Source organism: Ahaetulla prasina, chromosome 3 (assembly GCF_028640845.1).
Source record: "Ahaetulla prasina isolate Xishuangbanna chromosome 3, ASM2864084v1, whole genome shotgun sequence".
NCBI classification, from domain to species: domain Eukaryota; kingdom Metazoa; phylum Chordata; class Lepidosauria; order Squamata; family Colubridae; genus Ahaetulla; species Ahaetulla prasina.
The window spans coordinates 121,813,177-121,827,635 of record NC_080541.1 but is presented as its reverse complement, the minus strand read 5'-3'; the positions used below and the strand labels follow the sequence as shown (position 1 = coordinate 121,827,635).

Below are 14,459 nucleotides of genomic sequence, written 5' to 3'. Positions count from 1 at the left end.
TGGAAGCCATGAACTCCCGAGCTGCCGTCGATGACGAGCCGGACGATGGCAAGTTAAAGTCCCCCATGACTAAAAGTCTGGGGGTTTCAACTGCCACCCCGGCCAGCACCTCCAGGAGCTCGGGCAGGGCAGCTGTCACGCAGCAAGGAGCCAGGTACGTGATCAGCAAACCCATCTGGCACCTATGACCCCATCTCACAAGAGGATTCGCACCCGGCAATCTGAGGTACAGTGGTCTCCCTCAGCTCTAGACTCTCTAACCACAACCGCCACCCCGCCACCCCTACCCTGAGCCCTCGGCTGATGGAATGCACGGAAACCCGGCGGGCACATCTCCACAAGGGGCACACCCCCTTCCGTGCCCAGCCAGGTTTCCGTAACGCCTATAAGGTCCGCGCCCCCTGGCTAAGGTCATATATTAGGGGGGCCTTATTAACTACGGACCGTGCGTTGCATAACATCAGCCGCAGGCTCAGGCTCTGGGGGTCTTGGCCATCCGGGAACGGGAAAGGGCGAGGATCGGGCGTGCGACCGCTTGCAAACATCGGGCGCGCCCCAGAACGATATGATCCCCTTCCGCCATATCTGCCCCTCCCACTTACCGTGAAAATCGGGCCACCCTCACCAACAGGAACGCAATCTCCCCCCCTAACCTCCGAACCTATTAAAAAACCGTCACGAGCACGCGCAAGGACTGGCTCCCCTCCCGACGGGCTACCCCCAACGCCCGCCCTAACCCTCCCACCCCTTAAAAAAGCCCTATCTAAAAACCCCCAAAGGCTCTTTTTTTTCGCATGCCACCTCTGTGGGTCCCAAGACCCGTCATTGAGGCCGGCCCTTGATAATGCGGCGGGCCATTCCTGCGAGGCGGAGACCTCATATTGCAATTCAACTGAAACATATCTAATTTTCAGCATAATCAATCATGTGCATTACGCTCAGGTGACCATTGTATGACAGCCCAAAAAGATCAATATAAAAAACAGATGGCTTGATCATGACTATAGGTTTCAGTGACAAGCTTCAAGAAAGATTCAAAGTAGAGTTAGGAAGGATAAATGTAACACTCTAATTCAGCGATTAGTTCCAATTTTAATTCCAATATAAATAATTATTAAAATCCAAACATTTCTTATGTAGCTCAATAAAGTGGATTTCGGCCTCAGTATAATTCACCACTACCACCCCAAAAAATGAGAGAAAAATTCCAGAAATTAGTGACTAATAACCTGCCTATGTATTATATAGCACTTTATCAACAATAGTTTACATAGAACTCAATACATTACCAGAGCGGTCACCTGTCTCGAACTAGAATGCAAATAGATGATAGCATTGGCTCTTGAAAAGTCCCTGGAGAATATATGATATCCCCAGAGGTATATCAGCAGAATCTCCACTGATGAGTCCCTATTCTAACTAAATACTCTTTAAGAAATAGACAAACTATGTTAGATCTAATAATTGAAAATTGAAAGGATTATACGTCCCAATTTTTAAAAAGACAGCAGGCAATAATACCTCCTAGACTTTTTGGACATACTCCAAACTTTAGCCTAATGTCTTCTGAATAAACTGGAGGATTAGGAGGAAGCAACAAGCTGTATACATTTAGAACAGGTAGAGTTTCATAAAAGCTAGAGCACATAAATCACTATGTCACTTTGAAGGTCTTAATTCAACAGTACATCAATGGATTCAGAAAACAACTTTATGTAACATTGGTTGATTTCACCTTTGTCTTTGATGTAATAGATAGACCTTGATCATTCATCATTCATTCAATTTCTACAGCTGCCCATCTCAAACAAATGACTTTGGGTGGCAAACAATCAATTAAAACCAAATACAAACACAAACACAATACATACATATAGAAATAAAATAAAAATCATAATTATAGGTATTAATATAACCAGGAAACTGTGCCCTTAACATGCACTGTTATAGATATTAGGATTATTACTTTAACTTGCAATTTCCTTGTATAGGGTACCCATTCTTGCTAAACCAAAGGATTTGCTTTAAATACTTGAATACTTTTATTGCTTCTTGAATCTATTAATTGTTTTTTATCTGGTGTAATTTATGCTTTTCCATCCAAATATTTTTTGCCTTCCAATGGTAGAGATTTTGGCTGGTTTTTTAAAAAAAACTTTGGAGAGCCTCAACATAGCAAGTTGAATTGCTGTGTTGAGCATAAAGAAACTTACAATAATAAAGGATCAGTTAGCATATTGGAAGACACTACTAGACAATCCAGGTTCCATTGGTCATCGTTTCAGAGATATTTCCTCATCTAAACAGAGAAATAAAATAACCGCATCCATAAATAAATAAATAAATAAATAAATAAATAAATAAATAAAAATAAATAAAGCAGTGGGAATGGAATGGAAGCAAGTCCAACTTCCTGCAGGTTCAAGGCTAGCAGGCATATGGGGCGGGAAGTGAGAGGTACATGAGTGTATGAGAGGTAGCACATATGTTGGGGGAGTGGCATTGGTTGGGAAAGGTATAGGTGCTATGAGGGTCAAAGAAGGTGCACATGGATAAGTTTGTGGGGATGTGCACGAGGTATCACACCAGCTGAGGAAGATGCAGAGAGAGGGTGTGAGGCAAGATGATGTGGGACAGGAAGGGTGCAAGGCAATTCTTCCCTGTTTTCCTCCCTTTCCCTTCCCAACATATATACTGCTGGGTGGGAGAAGCAGAGAATGAGGGATTGCATGAGTGGTCACAAAACTGTCACAGAATTGTGAAAATGAAGATTTTCAATAGCAGGCTGGCAGCACAGAAACATTTATTTATTTATTTATTTATTTATTTATTCGTACTTTTATACCGCCCTATCTCCCTAGGGACTCAGGGCGGTGTACAGCCATATAAAAACACATAAATATACAAAGTAAAACATTCATCTAAAAAACTTATTATATAGGCCAAAATTTAAAATAGACATATAAACAATAAAACCCAATTTAAAACCAAATCTAAAATTTAGACATTTAAAATTTTAAAAATTTTAAAAAAATCTAGTCCAGTCCTGCGCAAATAAATAGATGTGTCTTGAGCTCGCGGCGGAAGGTCCGAAGGTCAGGAAGTTGACGAAGTCCTGGGGGAAGCTCGTTCCAGAGGGTGGGAGCCCCCACAGAAAAGGCCCTTCCCCTGGGCGTCGCCAGTCGGCACTGCCTGGCCGACGGCACCCTGAGGAGTCCCTCCCTGTGAGAGCGCACGGGCCAGTGGGAGGCATTCGGTGGCAGTAGACGGTCCCGTAAGTAACCCGGACCTATGCCATGGAGCGCTTTGAAGATCATTACCAAAACCTTGAAGCGCACCTGAAAACCACAGGTAGCCAGTGCAGTCTGCGCAGGAGGGGTGTTACATGGGAGCCACGAGGGGCTCCCTCTATCACCCGCGCAGCCGCATTCTGAACTACCTGGAGTCTCCGGGTGCTCCTCAAGGGGAGCCCCATGTAGAGAGCATTGCAGTAGCCCAGGCGAGATGTCACGAGAGCATGAGTGATCGTGCATAAGGCATCCCGGTCCAGAAAGGGACGCAACTGGCGGACCAGGCGGACCTGGTGAAAGGCTCTCCTGGAGACGGCCGTCAAGTGATCTTCAAAAGACAGCCGTCCATCCAGGAGAATGCCCAAGTTGCGTACCCTCTCCATTGGGGCCAATGACTCGCCCCCAACAGTCAGCCAAGGCTGCAGCTGACTGTACCAGGATGCCGGCATCCACAGCCACTCCGTCTTGGAGGGATTGAGCTTGAGCCTGTTTCTCCCCATCCAGACCCGTATGGCTTCCAGACACCGGGACAACACCTCGATAGCTTCGTTGGGGTGGTCCGGTGTTGAAAAGTACAGCTGAGTGTCGTCAGCGTACAGCTGGTACCTCACACCGAAACCACTGATGATCTCACCCAGCGGCTTCATATAGATGTTGAACAAGAGGGGCGAGAGAATCGACCCCTGAGGCACCCCACAAGTGAGGCGTCTCGGGGCCGACCTCACAATTTTCATCAAGGTTTGAAGGTTTTGTGATGTTTCACAAAACATCACAATTTTCCCAAGGGAAGATTGATTGATTGATCAGTCAATCAATTTTTTACACTGCCCATCTCAACTAAGTGTCTCTAGGCTGTTGGGTCCAAGCATTCTGTAAGTTTGCTTGTTTGAAGTACCTTTGTTGACAAAGTTTTATCCTATGATGCACCAATTAAAGGTTACAGACATAAGAGTTTTATTAGTACATAGATTACAAAATTATGGTTAAAGTTAATCATTCTCTATTCTGTTACATAATAAAAATAAAAATTCCTTGTTTAGTTTGTTCCAGTAGTCAGTGATAAGAGTTCAGTTGAAGCACTTTTGAATTTGAATTTGAATTTCTCACTTATTTCCCATGTTCACAGATCTCACAATGATTTTATATATGTCAGATGGCTTGAAATATCATGACACCAACTGGTGGTGTTCCCAAACTATACAGACACAGCTTCTCAAAACTTATGTCAAATTCTACACGTCTCTTGAATGCTGGAAACAACCATATCTGATTGTTAAGGCAAATAGCACCCAATTTGCTTGGTTTACTGCCTGCAGCATAATGCCTAATAGTTTTTCTTCTTTTGCAGGAGTCCAACGTATTGATTGCTGCTAACAGTCAGGGTACAATTAAGGTAAGTTTTAAAATGTTGATCGGGGATAGCAACAAGGTTACAGAAAATTAGAAGAGGCATTTTCAAGAGTTCCATTTTTGTACAGCTGTTTATAAATTAAAATTACTTATTTGCATCTACTGAGGAGATGGGAGTAATATCAGCTGTAAATTGATGCTGTCCAGTTAGGAAAAAATGTGGAATGTAATGTATTTAGCAGGCACTGGTTTTCAAGACATGTATAGAAAACAAAAAGCTGCAACTAAAATATTGTACACTCCATAGTCAAAAGAATGAAGTTATGCTTAAGTTTGTGAACCTTTTTAAATGTTCAATATTTCAGTAGAAAGTATAACCTAAAATATTATCTGTTCTCCACACAAGTTCCAAAAGTAGATCAATAGAATTCAATTAAAACAAATGAGTCAAAAACATTCTACTTGTTCATTTATTAAGATAAATAGCTACATAGCAACATATCTGTGTATGGCAAAAGTATGTGAACCTTTGCTTTCAGTAACTGGTGAACTCTTAGGCAGCAGTAACTGCAACTAAGCATTCCTAAAAACTGTTGATCAGTCCTACACATTGACTTGGAGGAACATTAGCCCATTCCTCTTTACAAAACACCTTTAACTCAGGGATGTTGCTATACTTCCGTGCATGAACTGCCCATTTCATGTCCTTCCACAACATTTCTATAGGATTAAAGTCAGGACTATAACTTGACGGCTCCAAAACATTAGCTTTTATTTGATTATATGATTCATATTTTGGAGATTGTTGTCTTGCTGTGTGACCCATATTCTCTTGAGCTTTTGTTCATGGACAGATAGCCTGATTTTTTCCTGTAAACTACTGGTACAATTCAAAATTCAGAGTTCCATCAATGATAGAAAACTGTCTTGGTCCAGAGACAGCAAAACAGGCCCAAACAATGGTACCTCCACCACTATGTTTCACAACATATTTGTTGCACACAAATCAATGAATAAGTATAACATTTTTCACACATTTGTATAATTGGTTTGGTTTGTTTATCTAGTTCTGAGAACATATCACATCTTAGATCATACGTATGCAGAAATATTGAAAATTCAAAAAGATTCACCAACTTTTAAGCATCTCTATCACTGTTCAGTTTCATATGAGATGTTCGCTATTGTTTCTCCAGGTAGCACTCATAAATGGCTCAATTTTTCTGGCCTTCATGAAAAGGATTGGGAATGTTTAGACATCTCCCTTTGATCATTAAATAAGCAAAAATTAAATTTGTTATCTTCTCTCCTTGAACCTTTCTGATGTACACCTCAATAGCAGCACTTTGAACATTGAAGTTACTTTATTTTACTAATTTATCCATCAATTTTTATAACATCAACTATCAAAATATCATGACGATTTACAGTAAAAACAGTCACAGTTGTCTTTTCCAAATTAAGTGTTAAAAATTAAGCTAAAGCAATTAGCAATTAAATGCCTATTCAGAACTTTTAAATCTCTCTAAGGAGAGCTGTTCTGTCAATTCTACATTGCCCAGACTTAATGAATTGGCGGAATTCATAAATAATTGTAGGAGTTGTAGGAGTTTTGATGGCCTCCTAACAACCCATAAAAATACACTACTAGTTTAAAGGTACAATATATACACACATAAAATAATGAACATCCTTTTGTGGATATAATCCTCCAACTTGTACAAGATGCAGAGTTTAGAAATGTACTGACATTATTTCCTGTGGAGGAAGTAATTTCAAAGTGCACCCAGCTGGTCAGCTCCCTCAGTCATTTAAACTGCCAAGACCATCTCAATCTAATTATTTTTTTTCTTTTTCCACTACATTATTCAGTTCAGTTGTTAGAGTCAGAAGCTCTGTGGCCAGACTCAGGAAGTTAACTGAAGACACAGCAAGAACTGCTCAATTAAAGTAGAAATCCAGCATGGTTGGTGTATTTACAAATTGCTGGAAGAATAAAAAGAGATCTTAAGAAAGAAGGAAGGACCTTGAGAAAATTGATAGAATTGAAACATTTATACAAAATCAAGGTCACCTGTTAGGATATATGCTGTATATAAATTGTTACTGAATTACATATGGAAAAGGAACAAATTAAAAATTTTGTTAAAGTGGATGCAAAATTTTTAAAAAGTAGTCACGAATGAGAAATGCTACGGGGAAAAAAATCAATGTATATTTCCTGATACAGCTTAAGGAAAAATTGGGATAAAGTATTTATAGGTATACTGATGATGTTATCTAGTTTGATAGTGAAATGTCTGCAAGAAAACAGCCAAGTTTAGAGAGCACCAAGGACCTGATGATATATAACTCCATAAGTAATTACTAAGTTAGACAAATCATATAACAATAAATGTTGGAAATGTGAGAATCAATAAAAAATATGGTGATCTTGGGAAAAAAAACCTCAGAAGTACTAGAAAAATATGTATCAAAATATTCAGAAAATTCTACAAATAAAATTTGAATGGAAATGACAAATATTTTTAATTATAACATCCCACAAAAGATGAAAAAATATAATCTGATACAGTACATGTTGATAACTTCAAGAATACATTTGGCACAGCATTGGAAAAATTAAATGTTGTTTACCATACAAGATTGGGAAACTAAAATGGGAGAATATATAGCAATGGCAAGTGATAGTTGTTAAGATAAAGGTTTAACTAAATTTAAGCAGGAATGGCTCCATATATACTATGTATTATACAGCAAGGCAAATACAGAACTTTGAAATATGGGGTCTAGGAAAAGAGTCTTGAGACCAATTAAAAGCAATAGAAGAAATCACTTCAACAAATGCTAGCAATAATATTAAATGTACCACATTTAATGTTAAGTGCAAAGATTTAAGTTGTAATTAGCAGTTAGGTAAATAATTGGGAAGGAAGGAGATAGCACATCATTAATTTTTTCCACAAAAGTTTTTACTTTTGTTTTATTATTGGCTGTTGGTTTTAGTTTTTGTATCTTTATTCATGTGTATTTTTCTTTAAAAGTTGCGATAAATGAATAAAATGGATAAAATTTGCTCCAGGGCTAGCAAATTCTGAACATATATTTGCTGATTTGTACACACGCTGTGATTTTTCTGATAGCTGAGGCTGAGCAAGAGGCTTGATCCCCAGTAGTGAAGCATCATAGCCCCATATCTCTGTGCCATACTCTTCACAGTGAATTGCAAGTGAATCCTTACCCATCTGGAAAACCTCCAGATGTGATCATGGAATAGCTGAGCAATACCTTTTCAATGACACACCCATGAGGGATGTGAAAGATGAAGATTATAGGTAGTCCTTGACTTACAACCACAATTGGGGCCCAAAATTTTGGTTGCGAAGTCAGATAGCTGCTAAGTGCGTTTTGCCCCCATTTTATGAACTTTATTACCACAGTTATTAAATGAATCGCTGTAATTGTTTTTTTTTTTTATTCAAAAAGTTTTACAAAAATTTTTCCCCCTTCCCCCTCCTCTCCCCCTCCCTTCACAACCCCCCCCCCGACTTCCCGGAACGAACACAAGGTATAGTTAAAAATAAAACAAACATATGCTAAAAAAATTTCATCCCAACTTAATTATACCCCTACAATCATCAATTGTATGATGATTGTACCCCTACAATGACATAGTGTAAGCCGCCCTGAGTCTTCGGAGAAGGGCGGGATATAAATGCAAAAAAAAAATAAAAAAAATTCCTAACTTTCCCCGAAAACAATAAAAAATAATACATCATAATCATTCAAAAACAGTCTGATAACTCTTAATCTGATATCTACGTTGAATATAGTCAATCCATTTTTTCCATTCCTTTAAGTATCTTTCTTGCGTATTGTCTTTCAAAAAGGCTGATATCTTCGCCATCTCAGCCAAATTGGCAACCTTCAATATCCATTCTTCTATTGTAGGTACTTCTTTTTTCTAATTAATTTCTAATTTTAGAAATTAAAATAAAATCAATACGTGAGAAGGATTGATGCCTATCAGAGAAAAAAGTATAGTCTCTTTCCTCCAAATTCCGCAGTCTCCATACATCTCTCAACTCAAAATCTTCTATCATGTCAAAAAAGGATTTAGGCAGCTTTGCATGTGCAGGTATCTTCTTAGAAAAAATTATCTTGTCCTTTCGTGTATCTATTACTCCATTCCAATCTCCCAATATAATACACGATTTATAATCCCATAGAATCAACTTATCATACAACATTCTATAAAATTTTTCTTGTTGCTGATTGGGTGCATATATACCAAACAAGAGGGTCCTTTTTGTTTCTATTGTAAGTTCAATAGCAATATATCTTCCGTGAATATCTGCCTCTATTAACTTGGCTGGTATATCTTTTCTCAAATAAACCACTATGCCATGTTTTTTCTCCAAAGCTGAAGCAACAAAATGTTTACCTAACTTTGAGTTTATTAAGTACTTTTGATCTGATAGTTTAATATGCGTTTCTTGTAAGCAAATCACATCATTTTTAAATTGTTTCAAATAATGAAATATTTTTCTTCTCTTCTGAGCTGAATTCAAACCATTGACATTCCAGGTCAAGATTTTATTTGCCATTACTGGCCTGCTGAAGCTTTTGAGCGATCAGCTGAAGATCGTCCTCCCGTATCTTCGGCCGTGCTCCTCCCACCGCTTCTGTAGCAGAATCCTGAACTTTACTTTGAGTTTGTTGCTCCTTTTCTTTACGCTTAAGGGCTCCCCTCTTTGTTCTTGTGGTTGTTCCTCAGATGGTAACATCACTGGAATCACCTCAGCTTCCACACCCATTTGAATCTCTTGAATTCTTTTTTCTATTATTTCTACTTCAAGTTTCAGCACGGTAGAAAGAAAGAAAGAAAATCTTTGGCCTTAAGCACTGTATCAATACACAATTCACTTAACAACCATTTTTACCAACTTAACAATTACAGAATCGCTGTAATTGTTAAGTTGGTAAAAATGTTTGTTAAGTGAATCTGGCTTCCCCGTTGGCTTTAATTGTCAGAAAGTCGCAAGAGTTTATCATATGACCCCAGGACACTGCAACTGTTGTAAATATGGGGCAGTTGCCAGGGGTCTTTAAGTTTGGTCATGTGACCATGGGGATGCTGCAGTGGGCTGTGGAAAATAGTCATATGTTACTTTTTCCAGTGCCGTTGTAATTTCAAACGGTCACTAAACAAATGGTTGTAAGTCAAGGACAGTACTGTTTTCAAGCTCTCCACCGCAGTGGCCTGTTGAGGAAAATAAGAAAGGAGATTGGAAAATGGTACTGAATGAGGGAGAGATGCCCAGTCTCCTTTATATGACATACTACTAGACACCACCTTCAGGACCAATCACACAGGACAGGAGCTGTCCCTAGATGAGAAAGAAGCTCATCAAGAAAGATGTGAAGATTTCCAGAAATACGCAGGGAAATCTGTAACATTTTAGGCCTGACGGAACCAGAACAGTTCTTTCCCATGGATCTCCTGTTAGATTTATTGGCAGTAGAGACGGTCCTGGTATCTAACAGTTCTACCATATACTTTCCTTTTCCTGATGTATTTAAGTTCCTCAGGTCAGAGTGGAGAGTCCAAAACAGCAAAGGGTAACATTTCCATAGCTGTTGTATTTCTTGCAGTCAGTATTAGTTTTCCATAACTTCTTCTTAATGGACAATCCTGTGGCAGTACTAATCTCAGAGGTCATTCTGAATAATGACAAGAAAGATGGCTGAGGCCTTGAGATAGCTATCACAACTTAAAATCCAAGAGCAGAGGGAACTCAGCAGGAAGAAAGTGGCCAAGACTGTTGCCTTCATGGCAGATGCAAGCTGAAACACCATGATAGTTAGCATAGATTATGAATACACTGATCTATTATAGAAAAATGATATCTTGGGATATAAGAATCTGTTTTCTCCAGCCCACTCAGGTTTTGCCAACAAAACTTACATTGCGCTCCCTTATGCCTATATTTCCTGTGGCAGGGGGATTGCTTGTTTGCTTGATTTTTTTTTCTTTTCTCTTTCTGGCTTCTAAATTTGGGGAAAGGAGTTATCTCCTCCAGAGGAAGAATCATCTGAACATTTCTACGGCTTGCTTCCAGAGGGAGGGATATACCCATTATAAAATGCCACCCTCTCCTGTAGTCATACAGATTCATAGTAAATTCAAGATATTGTTTGCTACACATATTACAGTTAGGTAACTGCATGTCTTTGACTCTACCCAAGCCTTGGATAATATGGAGGAATATTTCTTTGTTGTCCTTATCAGATAGATTGGTAATAGACTTTTGATCCTGTAAATGTTTCCTCCATCCCAATACTACATTTCAGGTCAATAATACTGAATCAATTATTTCTATTTTTGTCTACCTTTGCTCTGAAAAGAATAAGTCTTGAGTTAGAAAACAAACTGGGATCTATTTTACATTAGCTGGGATAAATTATGGAGCTAGTTTGAAACTGAATGAACCTTCTGATCATCTGCCATTTCTCCTGACTTGCTGCAAATCAGCTTCAAATAAAGCTGATTTCAAAATGAAGCTGCTTTAACATCCCCATCCCTTGCTTTTGAAGGATTTCATGTTCAAAGGTGATATATTCTGAGTTGCTTTCCATATCAATGCTGGAATGATGGTTATTAACTTAAAACTTTTGACATTAAAATTACCCCATTAAGCCTGAAGTTACAAGTAGAAGAATCAGCTGTGAAATGATTTCTCTGCCACTGGTTACAAGAGTCCTTTGACACTGGTTCATAACAGAGCTCCCTATTCTATTGAACTGGAGCCTATAGTGGTGAAAAAGGCACCTTTTGCTTTTAAAATAAAACTAAAGTCAGCCATTTATTTTTTTTTCAGTTCCCACATAAAGCTAAGTGTAGTATTATAAGTAGTTTTATTATTAAACACAGTGCTGCTCTGCCACGTTGTTTGTGATACTTGGTAACTGAACAAGAGGGAAGAGCAATTAAGCAACAGTTACAATGCACAAGGGAGATGTATTCTGCTCACCAACTTCACATATGTTCCTTTGATAAAATATAAATATCATCCTGTATTATACTTTCAGACATGTAAAGAAAAACTCCAGCTGCCTGTAGCACATCTAACCTTGGTTAAGAAAAGGATGTGTGTGTGTGGGGGGGGGAGTTATTTTCTGTTTCTGGAGCTAATTTTTCCCCTCTTTTTTCCCCCACCAGGTACTGGAACTGGTATGAAAGGTTTTCTCTCTCTCTCAAGGAGTGGAATACTTGATACAGCTTTCATCTGAGGTTCTCAGTGGGGCACAAAAATGAAGATAATTTGCTCTTCCTTCTCAGAGTGGTCACATTTTGGGGTGGGTGGGAGTTCTTTTCTTTTATGGATACCCTTAGGGCAAGTTGGGATTCTGAGAAGTACCAGTGGATTCAGAATTCAGAACCATCAACATTAACTGCACAGACTCACTGCTGCTGATTTTATTGCTTACCTGATTTTTATGATGGGGTGGGAGGAATGAATGGATTCCTTTAAATAAAAGCAGATGCTGATGCAGGAAAGGAATGGTGAATATTCATTGAATTAGACATAGAAACAGGATGTCCCTTTGTTGATAGGCATGGTAACAGATTTGCCTTGTTGAATGATTTCTGTGAGAACTATGCTTTGAACCATGTTCTGGATTATTCCTACTGGTCTTTTTTCTGTTTAGTCCAAAAAGTCTGGTAAACTGTCTAATCCTGACTGGAACATTGTGAGCATGCATCTGACTTGAGACCCTTGAGTGAAATTTTATTCAGTATTTTTTATTTTATTTTTCAAATGATACATTCAGGCCATTTTTTTACTATTCAACTATTGAAGCTCTCTGTACAACTAACTTAGTGCAGACTCTCCAGTCTGAGGGAGGGCATGTAAGAAATTTTATTTCCAAGCCCATCTGCTCCTTCACCAGCTCTCATGCCTGCCAGCTATATAAGGATCTCATCTGTGATGTAGACATGTGTTGAATGAGAGCAGATGTGACACGACATAGTTATCCCTATACAAGCCACTAAATTGTCAGTAACTAATGACTTTCTGTCTCTTCTGGTTTGAGTGGCTATTGAAATTGCTTCATGAAAGGCAACAGTGCCTATCCACACATTACTGTCCCCAATTTGTTCATTCCAATCATCTCACTATTTGTGTCATTTGTAAAAGCCAAGCATTTTGAATGTTGTAATATATTTTGGGACAGGCTTTGGTAGCCTTATTTTTTGAATAAACATGCATATTCTTAATTGTACAAGTGAATGGGAAATAAACTGATTCCAAATATTTCACATTGTTAGTTTGTCATCCCAAAGTAAGACTTGTTTGGGGGAAAGGAAGTGGGCTTCTTAGTTATGATGGCAGTACTATTTCCTTTACTGTGACATGGAAAAATTTACCTATATTAAGGGAAGAAAAATGAACTGAAGACAGAGCCAACAACTGATGGAAGGAAGAGCCATCAATTACAGTGGCTCTTTATTATTCCGCTCTGGATCAAAAAAGGACTTGAGATCACTCACAAGTGCTCTTATAGTTTTGGGAGCATGAGGCAATAGTCATCTTGCTCAAACCACAGCCAGCACCTTTAAGAACTAAGTTTGGATATTTCTTGTTTCTAACTTTGTTTCCAACTTTCAAAAATTGCTTGTTGACTGCTTTTCAACTATGAGGGAGCCTTTGATTGACTAGTCTGAAAACACTGGGTGTTTTCTTTAGTGAAAGAAATTTTAAATACAAGTTTACGGACTTAATTTTTTTTTAATATAAACCACAAAGGACAGAAAATTACAAATGGACTAAGGGTCCAGATAGATTTGAAATAAGATTTTGGGATAAGAATCCTTCATGTGGGAAAATATTTTATTTATTGCAGTATCCCAAGATAATGTGATCACCTTTTGTGACCTTCTGACAAAGTCAATGGGGAAGCCTAAAAGCGCTAAAAAATAAATAAATAATGGGGAAGCCGGATTCACTTAACAACCATGTTACAAACTTAACAACTTCAGTGATTCACTTAACAACTGTGGCAAGAAAGGTCATAAAATGAGTCAACATTTACTTAACTATCATCTTTCTTCGCAATGTAATTTTTGGACTCGATTGTGGTCATAAGTTGAGGACTAGAAATAGACATAGCACTTAGACTTATATAGAATAGAATAGAATAGAATAGAATTTTATTGGCCAAGTGTGATTGGACACACAAGGAATTTGTCTTGGTGCATATGCTCTCAGTGTACATAAAAGAAAAGATACGTTCATCAAGGTACAACATTTACAACACAATTGATGATCAATATATCAATATAAATCAAGGATTGCCAGCAACAAGTTATAGTCATACAGTCTTTACAGCCCTTTCTAAGCAGTTTAAAGAGCATATTGCCCCCAGCAACCTGGGTCCTCGGAAGGATGGAAGGCTGAGTCAATCTTGAGCCTGGTAAGATTCGGTCTGCCAAACTGCCGGCAGCAGGTGATCAGCAGAAGTAGCCTGCAGTACTGCATTCTAACCACTGTGCCACCGTGGCTCAATTACCACGACTACCTGTATTATTTGATTGAAATGGACACTCAATTCACAACTCTGAGCAGCTTACAATTGAACAGAATCAGAAAAACAACTAAAAGCTAAATAGAACAAACACCCAGAACCAAAGAGAAAAAAAGAGAGTGAGTAACAAAATAATAGAATAAACAAGGCCAGATTCTACATTATTCATTTTTAAAAAAACATGATTGATGGATTTATCTTATGTTCTCCACCAATGTCTTCAAAAGG

General features: G+C 38.4%; 1 protein-coding gene across 3 annotated transcripts in view; it reads left to right on the top strand.

Moving 5' to 3' along the window:
• COP1 (COP1 E3 ubiquitin ligase) overlaps positions 1–12,963 on the top strand; it is a 135,493-nt gene extending 122,530 nt beyond the window's left edge. For all 3 annotated transcript variants that reach the window (XM_058179173.1, XM_058179174.1, XM_058179175.1), the window contains 2 exons: positions 4,639–4,683; positions 11,863–12,963. In XM_058179173.1, coding sequence (XP_058035156.1) covers positions 4,639–4,683; positions 11,863–11,880 — 63 coding nt within the window. In that variant the 3' untranslated portion in view covers positions 11,881–12,963. The remainder of the gene's footprint in view (positions 1–4,638; positions 4,684–11,862) is intronic.
• Positions 12,964–14,459: the final 1,496 nt, after the last annotated feature.